Source organism: Pituophis catenifer, unplaced genomic scaffold (assembly GCF_029215685.1).
Source record: "Pituophis catenifer annectens isolate HBS135680 unplaced genomic scaffold, rPitCat1.0.hap2 SCAF_2, whole genome shotgun sequence".
NCBI classification, from domain to species: Eukaryota; Metazoa; Chordata; class Lepidosauria; order Squamata; family Colubridae; genus Pituophis; species Pituophis catenifer.
The window spans coordinates 224,632,063-224,646,621 of NW_027256882.1; the positions used below are offsets into that span (position 1 = coordinate 224,632,063).

At 33.7% G+C, this 14,559-nt stretch overlaps 1 protein-coding gene across 1 annotated transcript in view; it reads left to right on the forward strand.

The window, feature by feature from the left end:
- BRD10 (bromodomain containing 10) overlaps nt 1–14,559 on the forward strand; it is a 62,586-nt gene that overhangs the window by 22,086 nt on the left and 25,941 nt on the right. Inside the window, exons 2-3 of the mRNA XM_070938606.1 lie at nt 9,565–9,765; nt 13,097–14,487. Of these exons, the coding sequence (XP_070794707.1) occupies nt 9,565–9,765; nt 13,097–14,487 (1,592 nt within the window). The remainder of the gene's footprint in view (nt 1–9,564; nt 9,766–13,096; nt 14,488–14,559) is intronic.

The window sequence follows — 14,559 nt, forward strand, 5'->3', positions numbered from 1 at the left end:
GAGAAAAGCAAGGTTTTACATCTAGGCAGGAAAAACCAAAGATACAAGTACAGATTAGGTGAAACCTGGCTCAAAAATAGCAATTATGAGAGGGACCTTGGAGTCCTAGTGGACGATCACTTAAACATGAGCCAGCAGTGGGTGGCAGCAACCAAAAAAAAGGTTCTGACGATCACAGCTGTGCCGCCCAATCGTCAGAACCTTTTTAAAAACATTTTTAAAGCATTTTTTACTACCGGTTCCGGCGAATAAGTGTAAAAAAATGCTTTAAAGCATTGTTTTTCTACAGGTTCTGTCGAAGATAGTAAAAAATGCTTTAAAAAAGTTAAAAAAAAAGGTTCCGATGATCGTGCAGCACGACTGTACTGCGTGATCGTCGGAACCTTTTTTTTTACCTTTTTAAAGCATTTTTTACTACCGGTTCACCCGAACTGGATTTTTTATCACTACCAGTTCGCCCAAATCAGAGCGAACTGGTAGCATTTCACCCCTGCTACTGCACCTTTGCAGGCAACTGCAATGATATGAAAGTAATTTCCAACGTTTTCTACAAGGAAAATCAAAGGGGAAGCCGATAGGAAGTCAGAGGTCTCTCCTACTTCCATTGTTTTTTTGCCTGCCCATGGTAATTCTATTATTCTATTTAGGTAGGGAAATATCTCTGAACCAGTGGTCAAGAGTTTATCTAGTTCAGGGGTCCCCAACCCCTGGGCCATGGCCTTTTACTAAGCCTTGAACCCTTCGGAACTGGGCCGTGAAAGTGGTGGGCAAGTGCGTATGCACATGCATCCCCACTTGTGCAAGCAGCAGGCAAGCATGGGCAAGCACACTCCATTTGCATGAGCGTCCAGCAAGCGTGTAAATGGAGCTGCATAGCACATTTGCCTGTCACTCATGCGGAACCATCCCCTCTCCGCCCCTCCCCCCCGGGCAAAGGCGGAAAGGTTGGAGAATTCTGGTCTAGTTGATGCCTGTACTTATTTTCACTTTTAGTTATTATCATGCACACACACACAGACACACACACACACACACACACATTGAATTTATTAATTAGACATTTCAAATATTTCTCAAATAATTGTACTGAATATGAGTGAATTATATAAAGAGTTTTCACAACATTAATTGGAATCATTAAACATCAAACACTCATAAAATGAATGTAATTCCTAGGTTACTTTACATTTTGTGTAGAATTCATATATGCATAATTGGAAATTATTTTGAGAAACTCAACATTCTTTCATAATTTTTTATGAGATTCTTCTGCTCTGAAAGTGTTTCCTGAAAAAAATGCTGTTGTCAATTAAAGATGGAGGATTCAGTTTTCCAAATCTTGAATTGTATCTCTCTACATATCTTTTGGCTAGTACCAAATTTTGGAGATCTTCACTTAGTATAAATTCTGTTTCCTAGGTCCTTTTGGAAGATCTGTATATAATACTTCAGTTAATTGCATTGCTGGAGTTCAAAACACAGAAGAGTTTTCAGCTTCCCATTTTTCCCATAATGTTACGTTTCTCTCTCCCTATTTTTCCCCCTCCTCCAGCCAATAATACAGGAAAATCTGTAATTTTCTTTTAGCAAGATCTTAAGTCTGGTAGGGAGAACAGAGAAATGGATGTTTGTATCTGTCCTATTTAGAAATTCTTATACTAGCCTTGTAAACTAAATTTACAGTACATTGCATCTATATTGCAGATAGGAAACTGAATTAACTTTACCCTAACATTTTTTAGATAAATTTCTTGAGGTGATATAGGACATCTTTATGCAAAAAATTACTAAAATAAAATATTTATTTCTTGGTAATGTTTTACTATCTATTATTTTTTTAATTACAGGCCTCCATAGTAACCATTTCTCTTTGCGCTTTAAAAAGATAGCTGGATCTATTAATTAAAATAAGCAAAGTTGTCTAAATCGCATATAAGCATTTCAGCAACAAAGTAATAAATTCAGGGTACAATCCTATGCCCCGGGATTCCAAAAGTGATAAAAGGCAACTTTGTGTAGTGGTTAGCCTAAAAATTAAGAGATTGTGAATTCTAGTCATGCCTTAGGCGTGAAACCCAGTGTGGCATATGGAACTTTGAGCCAGTTACTCTCTCTCAGCCCAACTCACCTCGCATGGTTTGTTGTGGGAAAAACAGGAGAAGGAAAGCATATTATGTATGTTTGTACTGCCTTGAATTGCTTATAAAGTAATAAAAAGGGGGGGGGGGAATCAAAAATAAGATTGAAAAAAAGGTTAGCCAGGATCATGTGTACCTTGTATTATTTATTGAAGTACCTTGGTCAATTGAAGATCTTGTTATAATTTGCTATTCTGTATAGTGATTTTTTCTTCTAATATTAGTAAATATATCCATGAATATCCTGCTTAATTGGAAAGATAACCATTTCAGAATTAATAATGTCAAATGGGATAGATTAAGAAAATAACTAAAATAGAACAATAAACATTTGTCCTGTTTTTTTATCTCTTTTATAGAGTTACACTGTTCAAATTTCAGCACAGATTAGTATGCTTACTGCTGAAAAAATGTCTCCTATTAGATATAATTACAAAATTCATGATCACATTTATTACTTCCTCTGCTTGTAGTTTAATAAATTGGAAATAATTCCTTTACCTGACAATGTCAGAAAATATAAATCCATAAAAATACAAGTACTTCCCCCGAAAAAATCTGACTGTTATCTAATGATAGTAACTAATCAAATCCTATAGCATTCCAAATACTGGAGTTACTATTATAGTTGTTTTAGTATTGAAAATTATGCCAAGATAATACATTATAATAAAATAAGAAATATATATTCTATAAAATGTATAATCTAACATTTGGCACATGGGAGACAGGAGGAGGAAGAAAGAGAGAAAGAACTAGGAATATCATGATAGTCTCTGCATTTTCTAATATTAATTATGGAGGTTTCAACATATTAGTAATATTTCTGGGGTAAAATATGGTAGAAAGTGTCTGAGTTACACTTGCTTGATCCAGAGATTATATGGAGCTAATATCAACAAAGCCTCTGGAAACCTATGTTTTGTTCCATTGTTTTATCATGAAATGTTTGGAATTCATGGTCAATACTTTTCTGCTCAAATGCCATTGTTTACTTTAGTTGGAAAGTCTTTCATAAAACTTACCTAAAGATGAGAACATTTGATACTATTTTAGATTTACCTTGAAGATTTATTTTAGGAATAATCTAATCCTTGTTGTCTTTATAAATTCTGGATTCAAAGGCAATATTTTAATTTTCACAGAAAGATTCTTGAAAGGCAATATATTCCATGTTTTTGCAGATTTTTTGAGCAGCAGTTGAATTTAATCAAATTTCCATAGAATTTTCAATATCATACTAGTTTTGGCCTATTTAATAGCTTTGCTGCATTATTGTACCACGTCTTTAAATATTATCAATACATAGGAGCAGTTTATTAAAATGTAACTGTATATACCTTGAGAGGCTATATTAAATTATTATTTTTCAAAATAAATCTATATTTACCCAAAGGCATGGGTTCTAATTGTGGAATTGAAATTAATTTAGAGTGATTTCCCAATAAATGAGTAATGTGCTAAGTAAGATGCTTATCTCTTACTGATATACAATATTATATACATTAAATGTTAATGCTTACAATTGGTAAGATTTTCTGTAAATTTTATAAGCAAATGTTCTGTAAATGTATATGTTAATGCAATTTAGCTAAATTATAGCTGCTGAGTTTGTAGTTCTTCATCTGTCTTAGTTAAACTATGTATCTTCCAGAACTGTATATATCCCATTTCGCCCAAAATAAGACATCCCCTGATAATAAGCCCAATCGGGCTTTTGAGCACATGGCAATGAGGCCAAGCGCTTATTTCAGGGTTCAACAAAATATAAGACAGGGTCTTATTTTCGAGGAAACACGGTAGTACCTTGCATATGAAAATCGATTTATATTGGTTATGGTCATACTTTCTTAATTTAGCATATAAATTTATTTGTCATGTAGTGTTTAGATGTAGTAGAGACGAAAAGGGATATATTAACCTGATACATTAGCTTACAATTCAGTGTAAAACTAGATGTTACTAATTTTCAGAATGTACCCTGGATATTAAGTGGTGTTTAAATGGCTGAATAGATGCCCCCGCAATGCACTTCTTAAATGTTGTAGGAATTATAAAACAGTTGAGAAAATTTCGTAAGACTTCAAAATAAATTATGCAGTCCCTTAGTTTACCTCACTAAACATATTCTTTAACATCACAAGATGGTGTATTGGGCTTTTTACATACTTTGTGAGTTTTCCCTCTTAACTTTTAAAATGCTTTGTCAATAATTCCAAAATTGTACATTCTTAAACCTTGTTATACAAGCCACATCATTGGTTAGACACCTCACCATATCAGGGGGGTCAAAATACATCTCTGTTTTACCTCCTTTTGAGTTGTAACCAGCTTTGAGAGAAACCCTTACATGACTTTAAGAGTCATAGTGGGTAGGGCACGAATTAAATGGAGAAGCCTGTGGAACCATGATGGCAGTGTTTAGAATGCAGTACTGCAGGTTACTTCTGCTGACTGCTGGCTGCCAGCAGTTTGGCAGTTCATGTCTCACCCACTCAAGGTTGACTCATCCTTCTGAAGTTGGTAAAATGAGGATCCAGATTGTTGAGGGCAATATGCTAACTCTGTAAACGGCTTAGAGATGGCTGTAAAGCACTGTGAAGTGGTATATAAGTCTAAGTGCTATTGCTATTGCATGATACAGCTTCCAGCTTCTCCCATAATTTGGTCCTTGATACAGAATCAAAATAAAAGCATTTTATGTGTATTTAATAGTGAAATTTAAGTGGAAAAATAAGTATGGAGTAGTAAAGTTTCCAATTGTATAAGACCTTTCAAGAAAAATGAAGACTTTTTCCAAACCTTTTGTTCTGTCTCTAAACTGTACTAAACACTAAACCAATCCTAATTTGGAAAAAATGTGGATATTTCCACTGAAGCATTTGAACAATCAATCACTATGATGTATAAACTGATATATAAAATTTACCTGTTTCACTAGGAGAGGTCTGTTTACTGCTCAGAGTTTTTCCCATTCCAATATTGCACTTGCTCCCTCAGCTTTTAGGAGGACAATTATATTATTAAATAACATTTATTAAGTAACATTTATAACCAAAATGATACCACCAGCCATTTTCAGGAGGACCTCTATATTTGTAGTAGTTTTTATTATGTGTTTATAAATGTATACGGTACATTTGTATGTAAAATATGACAAAACTCTTAATGGAGAAAAGTTCTCAAAGAAAGGAAAAATTTGGGTTATATGAAATATAATGAAATTTGTTAGAAAAAGCCATGAACCAAAAACTCATTACAGGGTAGATTTGTCTTTTTTTTCAGCCTAAAACTATTTTTGAGGTTATTTTTGGACTTTCTTTGAAAACCTAGTATGTTAAACTAAAAGAGATTAATTGGATGATTTAACTTCCAGATTGACTCTTGCAAGACACAAAGATATTTTATTTATTTTCTTGTAATTCAAATCCATAATAAAGAATAAGTACAGCAAGAAACCTAGAAGAAATTCAGAAATTAAACAATATCTTTGATCGTATCCGTAAGCATCTCCCAGGAATTATAAACAAATTAGCAGATAGGGCCCATTCGATCGGTACCTGCTTAAAAGGGAGTTTCCATTCCCAAATAGTGTTTCCTCACTATTAAGCATATTATACTTAAGTGCAACTATGCACATCTTTCAAATACTTACCAATTTTTCTAGACATCTAATTTCTATTATATCATATTTGCATAATTTTAATGAAAACATCAGTCTGCTTACTCTCAATCTGCCTTTTTCCTCATATTTTAAGCCCCTGAGAATCGATGTAGTTGTAGATAGAAGATTTATGAATAATGGAAATTCTAAAAGTGTTACAAAAATTTTTGGCACAATTGCTCCTACTCTGTCTTCTCTTTTGTCACTAATTATTGAAGATTGCATTCAAGGGAACAAAGCACTTGTCAGTAGATCATTGAAGCAACTGTGTCTTTTATAGGGTCACAGTAGTTCATCCTGATTCTTTTCCTAGGATTGCATGGCTGATGTCTTGAGTTGTAGCAAAATCCCAGGAAAAGATACCCTTAATTAAAGGTGAAATGCTCCCAGTTCGGACCGGATTGATCCAGTAGCGATGGCGGTGGGTGGTTCGGAGAACTGGTAGCAAAAGTCCCCCTCCCCCGTGCCCAGCTGAGCCGTGCAATCATCAGAGGCTTTTTTTTAAATTTTTAAAAGCATTTTTTCTACAACCTCTTTGGCTGAAAAAATGCTTTTAAAACTAAAAAAAAAAAGCCTCTGATGATTGCGCAGTTCTTCGGCTGAAGAGGTTATAGAAAAAATGCTTTTAAAAGGCTCTGACAATCCCAGCTGAGTTGCCTGACAGATTGGCCAAAGAGGTTGTAGAAAAAATGGTTTTAAAAGTAAACAAAAAAAAAAAGTTGGCCACACCCACCCAGTCACAGTACCCCCCACCAAGCCACGGCCAAAGAACCGGTAGTAACAAATTTTACATTTCACCACTGGTTTAAATTGTATGCAATGCCCATTTGTGTTGTGGAATAACTATTTCCCTTTGAATCTTATGTACTGCGTTGCTCTAATAACATGTTTTTATTAAACATTGCAATTAAAAATAAAAATGTAAACTAAGAAAAAGAAAATAATAAAAAGAAAAAATAAAAAGAGTGGAAAAGTAGAAAAAAATAATATAAAAGAAGAGAAAAGAAATTTATAAATAAATGATTTCCTCCTCTCTCATAACATACATAAACAATTTTAGCAAGTTACCATCTTCTCTAAAAATAAAATAAACAATCTTTCCATATCACATCTCTTATCTTTAAACAAATCCTTAAAATCTTGTCATTCACCCTAGTCAGCAAAAGTCCAATAAGGATTACGAGAGATAAAAACATATCTATTTTAGCCTTGATCAAATAAACCAACTTTATATTCCTTCCTTTTAACAATATTGATCAGGAATGGGCAATTAATTTTCTCAAGGGGCCATATGTGAAACTGGGACTGTTGTGGAGGGTTGAACAAATAGAGCTGCAGCTGCTGTTTTTTTAAGCCATTGAGCCAGCGCTGTCTGAAGCTCCGCCTTGAATCTTCAGACAAAGGCGGCATACAAGTTGAATAAATAAATAAATAAATAAATAAATAAATAAATAAATAAAGATGTTTCCACTATCAGGTGGCCAACATGACATGCCGCAGCGCAAAGTATACGATGAAATATGAAACTGTTACTTTCCCACTGAAGTAATACCTATTTATCTACTCACTTTTCTATGGGAAGGAGCCTTATTAATTTCAAAATCATATTTCAAATCCATCTGGATCCTTAGTCCATTTGTAACATTCCAAAATGAATGTTCTAATCAGCCTTTTGCTGTTTATTCCAAATAAGAATTTTTTAAGACCTAAAACTTATATATAAAATTTATTTTGTGAAGGAATGAAGGAAACTTACTCAATGCTATAGAAACTTGTAGTTCCAAAGGTTAATAGCTGAAAAAGAATTAATGAACAATTTCCAAAAATGATTAGAGGTTGTGTTCATAAAGACGCCATCAGCGGTTTTGACAAAGGAATTTCCTCATCTCCCAGAGCTCTAAACCTACCAGTTCTTGCAAGGAGCAATTGTCTGGCACACTTTTGGGCAACCCCAAATTATCAGCTCCACTCTTGATGTGGCCATCTTCAATTGACCATTTCTTCCCTAGAAGTCCCATAATTAGTAACATTTTAAAGGCTGCACCTATTTTGATATTTATTTAATAACAGGTCTCAATGAACTAAGTAGAGCATATTCCTTTATGAGCATAATGAGTTTGAAAAGTGAACCGGCCCCTCGTGTCAACCAAGATTTAGTATATCTGTGTACAGCTAAAAATTATTGAAGTTATGTAGAAGAATGACACAAATAAAAGGGCAATTTGAAATCTGAGTTTTAATCTTCAAAATGCACTTGTGAAATGGGGTAAAGAAGCATTGTCTGTATTTAATGTCAGACTAAATCAAAAGTGTTTTGAATTACAGTTGATTTAATTAGAAGCTTGTTGCACACACCTGCTCAGTCATTTTCACTTGGTTCTTCCATTCAGTGGGAGCAACTAAACAGATCAAAGAAACACATTGCCTTGTTTCCTAGAATGTTGCCGGAACCAGTACCTCTAGTTTGCTCTTCTATACCTGGAAATCATGTTTATTTTTTGGCTGTAGATTCTGGCTTATTAAAGGAAGAGCTTTCATATGTTCTGCTTCTGGCAGGAGGAGTCAAGCAGAAGTGATTGAGTAATGGTTCCAGGAAATGCAGACAAATGAGAAGTCTACTTAAACTCTGCATCTGTCAGCTATTATGTTAATCCCATAAAGCAAATCATAATCACTTGTGTATGAGTGAGATGCTTATGGGATTATGGATAGTTAATAAAGTGTAACAATTAATGCAAAAAGTCTAAGAGCCGATTCAGACTAATAGTTGTTATAGCAGTAATTATAGTAAACTAGCGGAACTCAAAGGTTACAAATAAAAGGCAATTGGGGATAAAAACCTGGTGTAATGATCTTGGTAGACTTGAACAATATGAATTTGGATATGCCATTCTCTCTTGCTCTCTTCAATTTCATAGTATGCTTTGCACAAATGTGAGCTATCATGGCATATAAAACAAGCCATAGTTGCCACAAAAGCAGAACTGGAAGCCACAAATGGTGTGGGCTATATGAGTAATTTTATAAAGCATGTTCTCATTAAAAAATCAATTAGATGTTTACTGGTTGAGAATAGAAATGCTTGCTTTTAATGTTTCTAATTTTTACAGAAACACTATTATAGTAGAGAGGAAGTAGTCACAATTTCAAATGCTGCATTCTTACTAAGTACCCTCAAAGTACATTGTGCTGGTGATATTGCTTTCCTTCTATAACTTAACAATTTAAGCAGGGGAGATTTTGGAGGAAAAAAGTGCAAATGAGAAGGTGAAAATATAAGCAAGTATAATTAAAGGTAATACTTGAAAATTCAGTAGGACTTAATCCAGATAATCATATATCTGTGCATATATAGACTGTACAGATATATAAGATAGTATTTTAAATGTAAGGGGTAGTTTGAGTAGTTGAGAAATAACGAAGATACGTGATCAAATGATTCTACACCAATATTTATCCCATTCCAGAGTCTCTTATTTTTCCTTGAAGTTTTATTAATGGTCAAATGTGTTAATGGAAGGTGACATTAAATAAAATTTAGGTTACTGCTTTAGAGAAAAAAAATGTTTCTTTTTAATTACAGAGCATATGATGACACAAAGCGCATAGTGAAGAGTATATTTTGCTATCAGAATACATGTCAGAATAACACTTAGAGAGTAGTCTAATTGAGCTGCCTTTGTAAATGTGAAAAGTGTAGTTGCTGGATTACTGCTGCTCGGGAAAAACATTCTTGTGCATTTGTTTGATTTTTCTTTCAAGGCATTTAAGAGAGAAGACAGCAATAGCAGTAACATCTAAAGGGTTCTATGGGCTGGAAGATGAGAAGGGAACAGCTTGTACTTCAACAAGGCGTCGTTCTACACCCCGCAGTTTAGCAGGCTTGACTACAGGCGTGTTTGAATCCGTAATGGTTCAGGTTCTGAGACAGGAAGAACAACTGAAAGCAAAAGAAGAAAAGAGGTAAAAGGCAAAAGTGGAATGTGTTTAGCTATTCTTTCTTTATTTTGTCCATCCAGGCTTTGTCCCTTAAAAGATTAAACATTTCACTTGCCCCTCATTTCTGGTTCAGAACGGATTTCCAAAAGAAATCTAAATAGTTAACAGATAATTATGCCGTTGTATCTGTTCTTAGAAAAATAAGACTTTTTTGAACCAAAATATATGAAATACACTTTTATATTTCAAGAATTAAAAACTGCTCTAAGACTACAGAATAAAAAAAAATTAATCATTACTTTCCTGTGGGTAGCATCCAATTGTATCTAGATACTGGTAGACGGGTACTTGTTGAGAAAACACCTACCCAGTCTCTCTTCACTGCATGTCTCCCAATCAGCTTTCAGAAGTTCATGGGAGGATGCAGGGGAAAGCAAGGCACCAAGATGTCTACTCACATAATAGTGGTGATAGCCTTGACTGTTCATTTCATTAATGCCCTGCTTTGGAACAAAAAACATGTATTTTTGTTTTATTAGAAAACCATTTGATAGCAAAGCATCTCAAAGCATTTCATTTTTCGGGGGACGGTTTAATTTAGACATTAGCTCATACATCAACATAGTTAACATTTCTCCCATTTATTTTACATGATTAATAGTTTACAATTAAGTTTAATGTAGCATTAATATATGGGGTTATATAAAATCAGGAGGAAGGTGAAAAAGGAGCCTGAAGAAGAAGGAAACTACTAATTTGGTAGAGCGGCTTGGCTTAGAAAGCTTTTACTATTAATCAAAATTAACTTTCAGGAAAGATTCTCTTTTGAATTATGAAAATTAATTTTGGCATGTAGGGTTATCTTAATTGATGGCAAAAGTTCCTATTTTTATAAAGTAAGAGGTATATAAATCTAAGTAAAGGGATAGATCTTCAGTTTTATTGATAAGTACATTTTTGTTTTTGTAAAGAATGTATTATTTTTATAAATCTTCCTCTGCAACAAGAGGAGATAAAGCTACAATTCTTGTCTTTAGTCTGTACCATTCTTCTAAAAAACATCATACTACACCATTCCTTCATTTTGGTCACTTCTTTATTTCTGAATTTCTGGAGTTCAGAAGTTCTCTTAGAACCTCCTTAGATAGGAAATCTGCAGGTATCTTTTGTTTTTTAGCTTGATGACGGATGGAAAACTTGTACAATTTTTGGACAAACTTCTATCAGGAATAGAATTCATTTATTAAATCTAAACTAAATTCTTAATAAAATTCTAAATTTTATTAAGCTAGCTTCAACTTTTGCTGTTAAAGGACATTTCGAGATGGCTTCATCCATACAGCACACCAAACCATAAAATAGCTTATATGAGTTCTCCCTCATTGTGCTTTTCAAGCCATGATTTTTGAAGTATTGTATGAACCAGACACTTGTGGCTTACTAAATGAATCATGATTTAGGAATCCAGTTAATATTAATTCTTTTATGTTTGTATTGCTCTTCATCATTTAATTATTAGTAACTTTCCCTGAATTAGTCTCTATATATGTGAGTCTAATCCCCATCATCCTCTGTGTGATTGAGGAGTATATTAATTATAGATGAGTCAAATATATCTGGGAACAGAATAATTAGTGTTTGACTATGTATTGTTATTGCATACACTTTAGAGGATTGTCAATACCTCAGTTTAAACAAAGCACTTTGATTTGTAAATCCAGTCATTGTTAAAACAAAAACATATCAGTATAATCAAGTATTGATGTGTGAACAAGCTAAGGTAGTTTTAAATATACAAAATACTCTTTTCTTGTTTGATACTGCATATGCAATCTTGAACCAGTCCACATAATTATTCCAAGGATGAAAGCATGGAAGCTTTGTTTGTGTCTCAAACTTTCTAGAATTCACAAAAAAAAAAAAAAAAAAAGAACCGCTTGATTAATAGTTTCTCTAAATTTTCTTCAAGAATAGGAGAGCTCTCATTCTTTACAGAATAAAATTATGTACAGAACATACTGGTTTTTTTCCTTGAATTTGTTTAGCAAAAGCTGTGCTCTAGAGGTAGCATACATACAATTAATGTTACAACTTATATTCAATCAGCTCTGAGATTCACTGAAGCATAGAATGTAATGGACAGTGCTTGCATCAATAGTTAGCTGCTGCAATGCTTATGAGTTTTCTTATATTGAAATTAACGTGTTGCAGAAAGAGGATAAAGAATTGATATTGGCCAAGTGACTTATTATTAGGACTCTAATGTAATTGAAACAGATACGAAACAGCTTGTACAATAGATGAAATATAAAATAAACTGAAGGTATGCAATTAGAGTCAGTTGCAGAGAATATAAGATTTAATATTCAGTAGTCTGAAATTTAAAAAATTATTTGATAATATATTGGGAATATGGATTGTGACAAAGTTCAGTATTGTGATTTAAAATGTATATTGACATATTTATCAATATGGTGGTCTTTATAAATGAAGAAACCTTTGATAGGATTTAAGGTGTATTCCTTTAGAACTTGGGTCCCAAAAGTACAAGGGCAGAAATAGCAGGGCTTTCCCATACTTCGTCGTCTTACAGTTAATCTCCTTAAAAGAAAAGACTTGGATAAAAGCCAGGAGGCTATAGCAGGTGGGATTATGTGGACTGCAGCAGGTGGAACTATACTGTATGGGCAACTGTTCTGAGAAAGTGTTTTTCCTTTACATAGAATTCTGTGGGATCTCAGTATTTAGTCTTGATAACAATAAAAAACGAGAAGTAGAGTCCTGTTCTGTGCATGAGTGTGGTAAGATTTCAATACAGTTAATTTGAGACATTAGTAATTGTTATATTATGTTTCTTATATTATGCAATAGTATATATTATAAATAACAAGATTTTGCTAGTATTTAGTCCATCAGCTGTTCACTAAACACAGGCACCATAGCAGACAATTTTTTTGTTTTGTTTTGTTTTTGGATGCACTGAGTGCAAATGTCTGGTGTTATAATATTTTATCTTTATACTACATCATGCTATAAGTATTAATAGCAAAATAGGATGTGAGAGTTAATGTATCTTGGACTTCAAAAGAAGTATAGAATCATTTGCTGCATCAGCACCTCTAGGTGCTATATTTCAAAACTTGTTCTAGTTGAAGGATAACTCAATATCCAGTGGCAACAAGATAATAAAATATCCAGGTTGCTTTTTTGGTGGATTTTGCATTACAGAAGTATTGAAGTATCCAAGACTCAGTCAAAATCTTAGTTATGCTACTATAAAGTTTCTTTTGCTTTTATGTGCAAATTATTTTCCATTTGTCTTCCTTTTTTTAATATTAAACCTGATTTTTTTTAGACTTCGAGAACAAGAAAGAAAAGAGGCAGAAGAAGCTAGTCAAAAAGAAGTAGAAGAATGGGAGAAGTCTCTTCTGTCTCAAGCAGCACCTACTCAAATGGAAAACATGTGGGAAATTCCAGCTATTGGCCATTTTCTTTGTTTAGCACAACATATTTTAAATTTGCCTGAAATAGTATTTTATGAATTGGAACGCTGTCTTTTGATGCCTCAGTGTAGTCCATTTTTGTCTAAAATAATGACTTCTTTGTTAAGTCCTCCCCATCGAAGATCTACTTTGCATCGAAGACCAAGTTTACCTTACAGGACTTGGGAAGCAGCACTTAGACAGAAAGTACAACAGTGGTATACAATGGTTGGGCAAACCGATAATCCAGACAGTTGTGCAGAAAAACTTGGCCTCTGTCCTCAGTTTTTCAAAGTTCTTGGAGAAGTCAATCCTTTGGAGGAAAAACCATTTCATGAACTTCCATTTTGTCAGAAGGTATGGTTGCTTAAAGGCCTCTGCGACTTCATATATGAGACTCAAAAGGATGTACAGGATGCAGTACTTGGTCAACCTATTCATGAGTGCAGGGAAGTGATTCTGGGTTATGATTATTTAGAACATGCTTATGTTCACTTCCCACAATTCTGTGGTGCAGACATACGGATTTATAAGCAAAAGCCTTTTCATGCCCCTGAATTTCCCATTCCTCCAATTAAAGTAAAAAGAGTACCACGCATTAAACTGGAGAAGGTGAAATGTGAGTATGGCACCAAAAGCAATGGGGAAATTAGATTTGATGCTAAAGAGCTGTTGCCCCATGCAAAACAAGAACCTGGAAAAAATCTTTGCTTGGCCAAGGTTCACTTGAATCTCTTGAATGTTATACCAGAACATGAAATTAAATATAATTGTGAAGAGAAAACACATAAGGATTGTGACTTTACAAAAGATTGCTGTAAAGAAAATCAAGACAAAGGCATTGTTTCAGAAGATGGTTTGGGGGAACCTCTTAGCCCAGGAGAAATCAGGATTCTAGAAAACAAAGAAAAATATGGTGAATCTTCAGTTGTCAAACTTGAGGGAATCCCATTAAAAGAAAACACACTTAAAACATGCCAGATGCATGTGAATGGTAATCAGACTGACAATGCAGACTTTAATTGTCACAAAGTTGCTAAAGAAGTGACTTCAAAGAATTCGGTAGAACAGAAAACACTAATGTTTAGTAAAATAAGAGCAAAGAAGAAGAAGAAAAAGAAAAAGAAATTGAAAGATATTTTGAATGAAAGCCTTCAGAGAAAACGTGAGATTCATCTCCACTCATTAAAATCTTATAAACCTGAGATCCAGAATAAATTACTCATGATAAAAAAGAAAGCCAAACACAAGAAGCACAAATCTGGTAAGATGACTTGAACAAAGCAACGGGGAAATAATTTTTCTGGTTGTTTTTCTATTTAAACATTTAATGTTG